Below are 13,232 nucleotides of genomic sequence, written 5' to 3' on the forward strand. Positions count from 1 at the left end.
TGCACCGTGGACGTGGGCTGAGGGACAGGTGTGCGCTGTGGACACAGGTGCATGATGGATTCAAAATGCAGCTCGGCATTTTGAGGCTGGGCTGAGGGACAGGTGTGCACCGTGGATGTGGGCTGAGGACAGGTGCAGGCCATGGACGTGGGCTGAGGGACAGGTGTGCACCGTGGATGTGGGCTGAGGACAGGTGCAGGCCATGGACGTGGGCTGAGGGACAGGTGTGCACCGTGGATGTGGGCTGAGGACAGGTGCAGGCCCTGGACGTGGGCTGAGAGACAGGTGTGCACCGTGGACGTGGGCTGAGGACAGGTGTGCACCATGAACATGGGCTGAGGGACAGGTGTGCACTGTGGATGTGGGCTGAGGGACAGATGTGCGCCGTGGACGTGGGCTGAGGGACAGGTGTGCATCTTGGACGTGGGCGGAGGGACAGGTGTGCACCGTGGACGTGGGCTGAGGGACAGGTGTGCATCTTCGACGTGGGCTGAGGGACAGGTGTGCACCGTGGACATGGGCAGAGGGACAGGTGTGCACCATGGACGTGGGCTGAGGGACAGGTGTGCGTCTTGGATGTGGGCTGAGGGACAGGTGTGCACCATGGACATGGGCTGAGGGACAGGTGTGCACCGTGGACGTGGGCTGAGGGACAGGTGTGCATCTTGGACGTGGGCGGAGGGACAGGTGCACACTGGAGCTGCAGCCTGAGCCATCGCCGCCCTGTCTCCGAGCTCCCCCAGACCCCGCTGCCAGAGTCTCCCTCACTCTGGGACCTTGGGGGGGCGGGGGGGTCCTTTTACCGCCCAGCCCGGGGCCTCCGCGCACCCTGCACTGTCACCTGTCCCCGCACGGGACAATTATCCTGCTCGGAAACTGCAAGCAGCAGTTCTTCCCTCCGGGGGGTGGGATGTCCCCGACTGTCCGACCCCCTCCTCTCCCTTCCTCGGCTTCCCGTCCAGGACAAGGCCGTGAGGCGGGGACAGGGAGGCTGGGAAGGTGGCAGTTGCCTTCCTGCTGGGATGGAGCCGCCCCAGGACTCCTGTGCCCAGGGGGTGACTGGCCGCCACCTGCTCCGGGAGACACCAGCGCCTGCCCCCCACACCCACCCAGGCCCGGCCGGACACCTCGGCATCGTGCAGTCCACCTCCACCCAGACTCGTGGGGCGCCCCGCTTGGGCGGTGGGAGGTGCGAAGGAATTTTAGGGAAGTAACAAAGGGAATGGCAATCCGGAGGGCCTGTGGCTGCGGCAGGAAGGGCAGCCGGCGGGGGGCGGGGGGCAGGGGCGCTGGCGCGTCGGCAGGAGGTCGTGGGCCGTTGGGGCCTGTTGGGCAATCGCGGGGCGAGAGAGGTGACTTCCAAGAGCGCCCGAGACAGCCCAGCGAGGCCGGTGGCCAACTTCCACTTTACTCGGGATATTTTCACTTTCGGGGCATCTTGATCTGAGTCAAGATTCCTCCTTCTGAACATGGGACTTTCCAGAAGGACCGCGGCCTCCTCCCGCTCGTCCCCTTGACCCGGGCGTCCTGGATCGGGGGCTGTGGAAGGAGCCGCGGGCCTCGCGGACCAAGGCGGCCATGGGCTCCCTGCGGACGCTGCTCCTCTGGGGAGGTAAGCCACCAGCCGGGCAGCCACCAGCCGTCCCCAGGCGGGACCCCGGGGGCGGAGGGGGGTCGGGGAAGAATGAAACGCTTCCTTGGCGACAGGGACCAGCCGAGCCGCGGGACCTGGGGGGGCAGCCTAGCAGCATCCGCGTCCTCGAGCCGTGGGCTGTGCCGTGGCCCCGGGCGGGGGGTAAAACCGGAGGCTGGTGGCACCAGTGGTCTGGAAAGGGACGGTTGTGAGGAGGGTGAGGGAGACGGTGGGCGGGGCAGCGGGCTCAGGCCGTGAAGGACGCCTCTGCACCCAGGCTGCTCCCTGCGGGTCCGCGGAGGGAGGCGGATCGGGGAGGGGTGAGGGGCGACAGCTGGCGCAGGGGGCCGGGCACGGCCCACCAGGGTGCTGCGGGCAGGGCGGCACGCGGGCCATCCCTGTCCTGTCTGCACCTGCCCCCCCTCCCCCCGTTAGCAAGCAGCTCACGTGACAGGTCAGCGCCCCAAGCCCAGGGGGCAGGACAGGGCACGCGGGAGGACCAGGGCACCCAGGCCCCCGCCAGGGACCCAGGGGGACTTTGAGACGACTCTGCCCAGTGTCCCCGCCTGGGCTCCTGGCCGTGTGGCCTCCCAAAGCCCAAACATGTGCAGGGAAGCCCTCACCAAAAAAAAAAAAAAAAAAAAAAAAAAAGGAAACTGTGGTTCACGGATCTTTCAAACCCTTGGACACGGAAGGCAAGTGGCCCCAAATGGTAACCAGATGCGAGGCACATCGGCTCCCGGCGGTGGGGGTGAGAAGGCGGAGGGACCAGGCTCATGGGCTGCGTCCCCCCTTCGTTGGCAGCAGAGCCGGGGCAGGAGGGAGCCCAGGGCCCCGAGAGGCACCCTTCCCTTCTGTGTGCATGTGCGCCTCCCGCCTGCCCGGGGCCCTGCACCCCTGCACCCCCTGCGCCGGTGCCACTGGGTCCCCAGGGAGCCCTGCTCCAGCCAGTAAGATGCACTGAGCTGCTCCTCCCTGCGCCCCCTAAACAGGGGTGGGCGAGGGGTACGAAGGGGACAAGGGGACCTGGTGGTGTCACAGCCGCAGGTGATGACGAGAGAGGGACAGAGGGGAGCACCCCTCCCGGCTGCCCTGAGGGACGGGAGGTCGGGGAGGCAGCAATCCCCCCAGAAAGGCAGCAGGGCCCGGCCCGCAGGGGACCCCCCCCCACCTCCACACACCTAAACTCAGTGTGTCCCCACCCGATGGCAGAGAACCATGGTCCCCTCCATGACCAGACCCCAGCGACCAGCACCTGAGCCCTCAGCTCCTCTCACTTATCCCTCCCAGCCGCCCCGGCCCCCCTCCCCCCCCCACTCTGCAGGTGGGGGGCCAGGCTCCAGTGCAGCCCACACCCCTGCCACTGCGGCTTCCTAACCAGCGTCTCAGGTCTCAGCCGTTAATCCCAGCCCTGAGGGTGACGCTCCCACCGCCCCCTGCTTCCTCCCTGCAGAGAGCTTCCCTCAGTTCCAGGGAGCACGCTCCCCCCACTCAGGGCCTTTGTAGGCGCCTCCCCTCTGCCTGTGAGGCTCCCCACCACCACCACCACCCCCTCCAGTCCGCCCTGCCCCCCTCCCCTTGACCGCTCCCCACTCCCATCGGCTCTCAGCTTCAGCACTTCCCCCCCAGCCTCCCAAGGCCCCCCCCACCCCTGCTCTCCCAGGCCCTCCCTCCACCCCATCCCCATACTTGACTTAATCACCTCCTCCATCACCTCCTCCGAAGCCCAAGCCGGAGCTGAAAGGGGATCCTCTCCCTTCGGGTTTCATGCGGGGTGTGGGTGGAGGGGGGTGGGGAGAGGGGCCCTGCTGTGCGAGGGGGCGGTGGGGAGCCTCGGGCCAGGCAGTGAGGACTCCGTCGTTTCAGTTCTTTCAGCACTGCTCCCCACGGCGGCCCCCCGCGCCCCAGTGCTGCTCTCCGCGGCGGCCCCCCGCATCCCAGTGCACGGCCAAGTTGGGGGCTCGGTGCTGCTGGAGGTAGAGCGCCCTGCTGGCTTCCAGGTCCGAGAGGCCATCTGGAGATCTCTCTGGCCTTCGGAGGAGCTCCTGGCCACGTTTTTCCGGGGCTTCCCCGAGACCCTGTACCGCTCCCGCTTCCTGGGCCGAGCCCAGCTTCACAGCAACCTCAGCCTGGAGCTCCAGTCCCTGGAGTCTGGGGACAGCGGCAACTTCTCGGTGCTGCTCGTGGACACGGGCGGCAGGGCCTGCACCCGGGTCCTGCAGCTCAAGGTGTACGGTGAGTGAGCACCACGGGCCCTCCGGCTGCCTGCTGGCCTCCGGGGGAGGTGGGGGGGGTCCCCGCGCCCTGGGAGTGGGGAACGCAGGCTTCCAGGGCCTCCGGGCTCTGACCTCACAGCTAGTGCCCCACACGGCTGCTCCCCGTAGCCCACCTGAGACACCCTTGGCTGCCCCAGGTGAGCTCCCGCGTGACGCAGCTGGCCTTGTCACCCCGGAGTCCTTGCCCCAACTCAGGCAGCGGGCGTCTTTGCTTGGCTCCGTGGCCTTGACACGATCAAAGCCTCCGTAGCACAGTCACCTTTCTCACTTGCAAAAGGGCCCATAAGTAATTCTACGGTAGATGCCGACAGAGGCAAACACGCGGCGCTTGGGGCGAGCGTCGGAGACGGAGGTGTGGGCCCGTGAGCCGAAAATCTAAGATTACACCATGTGCCATCATTAGGCGAACCACTAACAAGGGAAAAAAGTGTTGCCGAGCAAACGTTGATACGTGTTTTTTATTAAAAATTGAAGTGTGGGGATCCCTGGGTGGCGCAGCGGTTTGGCGCCTGCCTTTGGCCCAGGGCGCGATCCTGGAGTCCCGGGATCGAATCCCACGTCGGGCTCCCAGTGCATGGAGCCTGCTTCTCCCTCTGCCCATGTCTCTCTCTCTCTCTCTCTCTCTCTCTGTGACTATCATAAATAAAAAAAAAATTGAAGTGTGACTAAAGCACGAAGGCTTATATGGCTTTAAAAGTTCTCTCAGATGTGTTTAGAGATTTTTGACTATAGGACATTCATGGGTTCCCTCAGTTATTCTCTGTTGCAAAACATACCAGCTCTTGACTGACAGCCCGAAAACAGCAGCTATGTGGACGTCCCGCCCCCTGTGGGCGGGGGGGGCGGGGGGGGGCCTTCAGCTCCCCTGGCTTGCAGGATGCGGCACCTTCAGCACCTTGCTGGGGTGACTGGCCTCACTGGGTGCTGGACGGGCCCTTCTTTCCAGCAACTTCACCTCCACCACCTCTACCACCACCACCACCTTCACCATCATCTCCTCAACCAGCACCTCCACCACCATCACCTCCATCTCCACTATGTCAACAGCCACCTCCACCACTTCCACCATCACCTCCATCACCATCACCTCCATCACCATCACCTCCACCTTCACCTCCTCCACTGTCACCTCCACCACCACCACATCAACTGCCACCTCCACCATCTCCACCATCACCTCCTCCACCATCACCTCCACCTTCACCTCCTCCACCGTCACCTCCACCACCACACCACCTCAACCACCACATCTCCATCTCCACCACCTCTACTGCCACCTCCACTACCTCCACCATCACATCCTCCACCATCACCTCCACCATCACCACTTCCACCATCACCTCCTCAACCATCATCTCCATCACCATCACCATCACCTCCACCACTGTCATCTCCACCATCACCTCCACCATCACCTCCTCCACTGTCACCTCCATCACCATCACCACCTCCACCATCACCTCCATCACCATCACCTCCACCGTCACCTCCTCCATCACCTCCACCACCACCACCTCCATCTCCACCACCTCTACTGCCACCTCCACCACCTCCACCGTCATCTTCTCAACCATCGCTGCCTCCACCATCACCTCTCCCACCACCATCACCTCTACCTCCACCTCTACTGCCCCCATCTCCACCATACTTCTGCTGATCAAGAAAAAATGGCCTTTTAGCTCTCATTTATCTACCTAGTGACTTGGGAAAGGCATGTGAGGCACCCCAAACCACTATTTAAATAAGACCTCAGAAATTTGGTAGAGAAGTGGGGAGAAAAAGGTCTAATTTTAAGAATGAAAAATAGAAATGACAGCTGGGAAGAGGAAGACAGTGAGGGAGAGAAAGGCAGTAGTAAACCGGGAAGGAGACAGTACCTGCCGCCTCCACCACTAACCCAGGGACAGCTGGCTGGTTGTCCTTGGGTGAGCCCCTCGGGGTGCAAGTGTGCCATCGGGTGTGTGTCCCGGGTGCACACAGCCCTCAAGTTGCACAGCTTGGCAGGCAGGGTGCTGGCTGGATTTCAGCAGCCCCACCTTTACCTGTTACCCCCTTAGCCCAGTGGCCCTATGCCGTGAATACCCTGCACAACTACACAGGCAGCCCTGGAGCCTCTTCCTATTCTGAGTCTCAGCTGCTGCACATGTGAAATGAGGACGTTGAATGTGATAATACGCGCAGCACCCACACCACTAAGCTCTAAAATGCCTTGTTCTCAGCATCTGAATTACAGATTTTAAGGAAATTGCTGTTTTATTGCTTCCAAATACATAGCGTGATTAGAACTAATTGCACAAAGCTGCCAAGCAGCCGTCCTTGGGAGCTCTGCTTTGACAATAGATAAGAATGATTTGAATTAGCAGATCAGTTACTAGAAATGTCAATGGGTGTTTCTACTGTGTCTGATCGTGTTTGGAAGCAGCTTGTCCTCTGAAGTAGTGTAAATACCGCCCCCCCCCACAAACACACACGGTGATCTTTGTTTATACTATTAGTGCGCCCAGCAAATCCTTCCCTTTCCATATCACAAATCCCACCACATTGAGCTGGCATTAATGAGGTTTTACTCTGCTTGACTTTGGAATGCTGTCAGAGACAGAGCCCTCCCGTGGTCGCCAGAGTGCTCTCCCGCTGGCCCCATTGCCACAGAGACTCAGGATTTACTCGTCAACCTATATAGGACAGGGGAGCCACAGCCTGGGATGCTGGGACTCCAGTTTGTTCCCTGATCTAGGTGGCTGAGCACCGAGAGGGCTAGGTAATGAAGATAGCAAACCCACCCCTGGTCTCCTTCACAGCGCTTTCTACCCTTGTAATTATTTCCTTAATTATTCCATCTTGTCAGAACCTGTCTTCTTCACCAAACTAGGAGCCCTAATAGCCCAGGAATGTGTTTGTTTTCTTACCTGATTTAATACATGCCCAGCATCTGTCTGACGAGTATGTCGTAAGTGCTATGACGAGGGCAGAGTTCTTGGGGTCTTCGGAGCCTGCGGTATCCGGGAAAGCTTCATAATCGGAACAGTAAGCAACGTGTCCGAGCTGGGTCTTGAAGGGTTGCTAGGAGTTTCCTGGAGGGAGAGAAGGGAAAGGCATATATGCACAGCTGAGCCACAGGACGGCATGCAAGATAGACAAAAGCATGGCACGCTTGGGAGAACTGGAAATTAATTAGGGTTGGTGAGTAAGACCAGCAGGAGGTTACCCCGGAGAGGTTGCCATCAACCGGTTCATGAAGGATTTTGAATACCAGATAGAAGGGATTCAGCTGCTGCCCTGTGGGCAGTGGGAAACCAGACTAGGTTCCAGAGCAAGAGAGGGCTAGTCAGAGGGGACCCCTAACCCTGCGTGGATCCCACAGCCGGCCCTATACGCCCCGCCAGTACCACCACAACCCATGCGTGCTCTACTGTTCTCACCTAGACTCAGTGCCCAGGCCCGTGGTACAAGTATTCATTGCTGCACCAGGGGACGCCCATCCCCCCAAGACTTGCCAGGTGTTCCTGTCCTGCTGGGCCCCCAACATCAGTGACATAACCTATAGCTGGCGACGGGAGGGGCCCACTGACTTCGGTATCGAACCAAGCGGCCTCTTCACGGATGGACAGGCGCTGAGGGTTTCACTGGGACCAGGAGACAAGAGCGTGGCCTATTCCTGCATTGTCTCCAACCCCGTCAGCTGGGACTTGGCCACCGTCACCCCTTGGGAGAGCTGCCTTCGCGAGGCAGGTATGCCAAGGGCCAGGGGTCAGTGGTCGAGGGATTGTGAAGCTCAAGCCCTCCCCTGACCCTGCCGCCTCCGTGTCCGGTCCCAGGAAAGTCCTACAGAGATGTGCTGCTGGTGGTGCTGCCCGTCTCCCTGCTCCTGACCCTGGCTGGTCTCCTGTCCGCCTGGCACTCCTACTACTCAGGTAGGCGGTCCGAGGTGCCAGGGGCGTGCGGGGGAGGGGCCTATAGGGGGGAGGGCAGGGCTGGGCCGCCCCCATTTTCGGCTTCGGATGGCCCCCTGTCTTCCCTCTGCCACCCCATCTCCTGGCTCATGCTCTGGTCTCCAATCGCACTGAGCTACGTGGAGTTTCCTCAGCAGCTCTTCGAGACTCTTGTCTTCTCTGTCTCTTCAGGCCTTTGCACGTGCCTCTCTCCCTGCCTGGAACTCACTTTCCGTGGGCTCCCACCCAATGCCCCCTCTTCACATGCCTGCCTCCCCCACAATCTCCAAGGCTGCATCTCTCCAGGAAGCCTTCCTGACGTCCTCCCCTGGCCTGGGCAGGCTTGGTGCTCTCCCTCTGCTCTCCATTGCTACCCTGGCCTCCGTGCTCCCTGCACTTGCTCTGCCCCTGAACGCTCAGCCCCTTAAGGGCAAAAGCTGGCTTACCGGTGGGCACCTAGCAGTGGTTCCCGGAACAGCGCTGGTCTGGATAAGGGTTGGCAGAGTAGACGTCTAGACGAATCCCAACCCCTTCTTGCCTCCACTCCCTGGGAAATTCTCCCGGAGGAAACGCTATCTCTGGTTAGGGGCTGATAAGGTCTCCTTCTCAAAGAGGAGACAACAGGGGAAACTCCTAGATGCGGCCATCCCTCCAGCTCAGCCCCTGCCCCGACCCCACGATGCCCCGCCACTGACAGAAACACGCCACGGACCTGGGCTTTGTGGGGATGTCCACTGCAGGCCGTCTGGGTGGCTTCGGGCCAAGCCAAAGATGCTAAGATTCCAAACACTGGAGGGATAACCTTCCTAATCTCTTTGCAGGGAAGAAGCACAAGAACGTCTGTGCTGACAGAGTGGCTCCAGAGACAGAGAGCTCCCTGGTGTAGGGTCTGCCTTGAAGGACGACGTAAACTTGCCTGGGCCATCAGGAAGCGCACTGCCCAAGCACGATGGACGTGGCTGGTGTCTGGAAACCACCAGGTCCTCATACCTCCCATGAGACTCCTGTCCCACCTCCAGGAGCTCCCAGCTCTTGCACTGGGAGCCGCCAAGCAGAAAACACTGGCACAACCTTCCGCATCCCCTTCTTCTCCCCCTCCTCCTTGCAGGTCCTGGCTCTGCTTGGGGCAAGACAACAGACCACCCCCTCAAAGACGCTGGACGTTCTCCAGAGACGTAAATAGGCCTGGGCATTCACCGCCACCACCCCCACCAGCCACCACCACTGCCCATGACGTATTGTTGTAGACTGGGTTCGTCTCTTCAAAATCCACGTGTGGAAGTCTTAACCCCCAATACCTCAGAATAAGACTGTATCTGGAAAAGAGATCATTAAAATCACACCACGTAATTGGGATGGGCCCTAATCCAATATGACTGGTGTCCTTATAAAAGAAGGAGAGACCCCAGGGACGCACGCCCAGAGAAAAGGCCATGGGAGGACACGGAGAGAAGGAAGACATCTACGAGCCAGGAGAGAGGCCTCAGAAGAAACTAGACCTGCCGACACCTTGATCTCGCGCTTTTAGTGTCCAAGATTATGAGAAAATACAGTTCTGTTGTGAAAGCCGCCCATTCTGTGACATCTTGTTGTGGTGACCCTAGCAGACCGACGCAAGTGGTCACTAACTGGCACCAAAGGATTGCCCCAGTCTGGGTCCCAGACTCTGAAAGACGTTAGACGGTGAAAGTAACAGGGAAACCCAGAATCTCCCACTTGCAGCTCCGGCCCCAGCCCAGCCCCTGTACTTTAAGACCTTGATGTTTCCTGATGTCCAAAGCATTTTCATGAGAACAAAAAATCTAGAAATAGATGAAGGTGAGAGATGCGGGACAGGGGATTCTCTTTCCCGCCAGAAGGGCCGTCAGGTCAGCTGAGTTCGTGGCCCCTCAAAGGTAATTTGCAGGTAGAGACCATCAAGGGGTCGTCGACGTATCCCGGTCGGGATGGGTGCCATCTTGCAGGTAACACCCTATTAGCGACATTTCCTCTGTCTCTGCTGCCCACCGTGCGTCCTGTAGGATCTGGGGCTAGGGTTTGAGATTCTCTCCTCACTCCCAAGCACAGTGACCTGGAAAAGAGACATTAAATTTGCCCCCCGCCAACACAAAGCTCTCGCACAGCTTCAAGCAAAGCAGCTCAGCCTGAGTGTCTCTGCCTGAGACCAAGAAGGTGAGGAGCCTGGAAAAGTGAAGCAGAAAGACAAATATGGACGGAACAGGTGCGGGACCCTCCTAGAGTCTGCTACGCTCCCGTTCAGATGCACGTGCAGAAGGGGAGGAGACAAGGACTCCAGCGCTCAGTGTGAAGACGGCCAAGGTCACTGTCAAAGGAGAGCATGTGGGATGTGGCTGCCTTTGGAAAACAGTATCTGCCACTCGGTGGTCCTGTCTGGAAAAACTGGGACACGACCACTGGAAACTTCTAGGTGGGGCTTCACAGATGGTGAGTTCCACCGTTATTCCTTCTCTGGTGCAACCAGATTCTTTTCTGGGACCTCACTCAAGTCTCGATCATGGAGAGGAAGGAGGCACTGAAGGAACAGGGGTGGGCTTCGAAGCATTTTCCCTGGGCAGCTTCCATCGCTCCACCCACTAGGTCACTCCTGTGCAAGGATCACCCCTCGACCCCCAGTTTCTGGGCAGTCACTTCGCCTCTGACGCCGGCCAGCCCCATCGGCCTCTAGATTCACATCTCCACTCATCCGCTCGACTAGCTCTGGAATTTCCCTGCCTCTGGCTCTGCTCTGAGGTCCCCAGCTGGTCACCAGTCTTCATCTTGCCCTCTTGCCTTTCCTGGCCCGTTGTCTCCCCTCACCTTCCCCCCAACCCCCCAGTCCCCCTGAGCAGTGCACGTGGCCTCCCAACCTGGCAGCTTGTGTTGCCCCCTCCTGCCACCTGGAGGCATTCCCTGGAGGCCACTGATTTCTCATGCAAAACTGGCCTCAGTCCCTAAAAATGACGTGGAAGAGAAAGCCCAGGTCTAGCAAGGAGCCACAGTGGTTGTGTGGGGGAAACACACGCACACGCACACACGCATATGCCCCATAGCCTCCACCCGTCTTCCCTTCATCGCCTGGGCCCCGCCTCAGGTGAGAGCAATTCTAGACGTGGGCCCCACCACAGTTCTCCCTTTATGACTTAAATCTTAGTGACCTCATTCAACCAGGGGTTTTATGATGTGATGCATCAGGGCCTTTTAAAAGAGACCCATGCTGCTCACACAAATGGGTGTTCCTATCCCCCATGATTCACTTGCCAGCTAGTGGACTAATTAACCCTCCACCCAAAAAAACTCAAAGTACTTCTGAGGGAACAGTGTTTACGCTAATAAGCATTGGGATTCATGGTTTCCAGGTCACACAGAACAAATATCGACTGAAGGCTCAGCATATGCTGGGTACCCCTTGAGGCACCGAGGACTCAGAAGTGAACAGTGCACCGTCCTTCCTTCATGGCGTTTATATTCTGGAAACACAATAAGCAAGGAAGCGCATGTCAGGAGTTGGTGGGTTCCAGTGAGAAGATAAAGCAGAGGAAAAGCCTAGAGAACAAGGTGGACTGAACCGTGGGGTGGGCGGGCAAAGAGTAACCGGAAGGTGCAAAGGCCCTGAGCTGGGAGCATGGTTAGTGTCTTTGAGGAATACAGCGGAGGCCGGGGTGGCTGGGTCAAGCCGAGAGGGCAACGGGGGGCGTCCGAGTGATGGCCGGGGGCCACAGCGCGGGGGACCTGGTGGTTCTCAGAACACAGCTCCCTGGGGTTAGGGTAGCGGGAGCACCCCCGTCTGTTGGGTGTCAGACATTGACACCATTATTTCCAGTAGGCTCGGCGTTGGGCCAGAACCCTGTCCCTCTGGTTTTGCTTTTCTTTGTTTTCATGACATTCCCCTCGGAGCACGAGCCTCTGCACCTGTTCTGTGCAAAGCACAAAAGCAAGAGCTGCTAAGGCAGGGGGTCGCATGACATGATGTCAGAGGGAACGGAGGGGGGGCACAGCAAGAGAAGGGCGAGAGAGACGTGGTTGGTTTGTTTGGCTTTTTTTCTTTTTTTTTTTTTTTATCAAAGATAGGAATATTCAGTAAAATATTTTTTTATGGAGTAGCTGGTGGCTCAGCGGTAGAGCATCTGCCTTCGGTTCAGGCCATGACCCCGGGGTCCTGGGATCGAGTCCTGCATCGGGCTCCCCGCAGGGAGCCTGCATCTCCCTCTGCCTGTGTCTCTGCCTCTCTCTCTGTCTCTCAAGAATAAATAAATAAAATCTTTAAAAAATACATCTTTCGCAAACAGCCTCTCTGGCAAATCTTCCATTTTTGTCAAGAAGTGGCACCTGCTCGGCTGGTTAGCCACTGGTCTTCCGCGCAAGCACCATCCCCCTCCAGCCTCGACTCCCCAGCTCCCTGCACCTCCTCGGCTCCCAGGGTGAATGAAGGGCGCCCCCCAGAAGCGCCCAGTGCATCCACCCCAGCTCCGGGCGGGCCTCGGCGGGTGCCTCCCCTCGGGCCGCGCCGTGGTCAGCACGGGTGCCCCCGGCCGGGAGGTGGGAGGAGGCTGAGCACGCGGGTCAGCAGCAGGGGAGCCCCCGCTGCACCCCCAGCCACTCCCGGGAGCCGCGCTTCCAGGGCCTGTCGACGACCGGAGGATTGAAGAGAGAAGGGCTCCTGTGGCGGCGGGGCTAGAACCTTATCCTGTGAGAGATGATTAAAGACACTGGCCATATTGAGCCTAGAACAGAAGACTGCGAAGGCCCTCGGTGGTCGGGAGGGCTCCCCCGTCACCAGGCCGAGGGACTGAGACCATGGGAACGCGACCCCGGGAGGCAGGCGACGGGATCTCTGAGCTGGAAGGAAATCTTGCGGTTTCTCAGTTCAAGTTTCTCATTTCGCTGGTGGAGAGAGAGCCGAGCCCAGGGACAGTGTCACTCCTGGAGTCGCATAACCGGCGGCGGCAGAGGCGGCGTGGGCCTGGGTTTATCCCGCCGCGCCCCCGTCCCTGCGCCGTCAGGCCGGGAGACCTTCCTGACAGATGGGGGCCTGACGGGACGTGAGCTGTTCCGCCCAGTGGCTCGAGCAGAGACCATCCCGGAGCAATCCCACAGACCTGAGGCTCCTCCTGGCGGGTGGGAAGCTGCGTTCGACCAGGAAGGACAAATACGGGTGCGTGTGCACAGCCGTCTGCCCTCTGGACCATGTCGGGCGTGCATGATCCTTATGACACACTCTTCCCGCGGAGTCCACGGGCCCCGCGACGCTCAAGTGACTCCGGCCAGTTGATTGAGGTTGGGGGCCAAGACGAAACCTGTTAGCCACGCCCGCCCCAGACGACCCGTAACTTCCTCCCCCACATCACAAACTAAGTACAAAGTCAGGACAGAAAGAACGGGTGACGGTGGAGTCCA

At 59.5% G+C, this 13,232-nt stretch overlaps 1 protein-coding gene and 1 long non-coding RNA gene across 5 annotated transcripts; one reads left to right on the top strand and one right to left on the bottom strand.

Annotated features, from left to right (window-relative positions):
- Positions 1–1,321: 1,321 nt before the first annotated feature.
- SLAMF8 (SLAM family member 8) lies at positions 1,322–12,108 on the top strand. 3 transcript variants are annotated; one of them, XR_013374313.1, is made up of 6 exons: positions 1,322–1,612; positions 3,500–3,868; positions 7,333–7,638; positions 7,725–7,820; positions 8,660–10,283; positions 11,195–12,108. XR_013374313.1 is itself a non-coding variant. In XM_077887273.1 (5 exons), the coding sequence occupies exons 1-5, from the start codon at positions 1,579–1,581 to the stop codon at positions 8,722–8,724; spliced, it is 870 nt and encodes a 289-aa protein (XP_077743399.1). In that variant the 5' UTR covers positions 1,322–1,578; the 3' UTR covers positions 8,725–12,108. The 3 variants fall into 3 exon arrangements, 1 of the variants encoding a protein (XP_077743399.1); XR_013374312.1 differs by having other exon boundaries at positions 8,660–8,818; positions 8,947–12,108; XM_077887273.1 differs by having other exon boundaries at positions 8,660–12,108.
- On the bottom strand, positions 6,283–10,946 carry LOC144307442 (uncharacterized). Of its 2 annotated transcripts, XR_013374315.1 has the most exons (4): positions 10,706–10,946; positions 8,551–9,909; positions 8,285–8,440; positions 6,283–6,980 (listed from the first exon to the last, which is right to left on the bottom strand). It is a non-coding gene; the product is annotated as an uncharacterized LOC144307442 (long non-coding RNA). The 2 variants fall into 2 exon arrangements; XR_013374314.1 differs by having other exon boundaries at positions 8,285–9,909.
- Positions 12,109–13,232: the final 1,124 nt, after the last annotated feature.

The sequence above is a fragment of the Canis aureus genome, chromosome 38, assembly GCF_053574225.1.
Source record: "Canis aureus isolate CA01 chromosome 38, VMU_Caureus_v.1.0, whole genome shotgun sequence".
Taxonomy (NCBI): domain Eukaryota; kingdom Metazoa; phylum Chordata; class Mammalia; order Carnivora; family Canidae; genus Canis; species Canis aureus.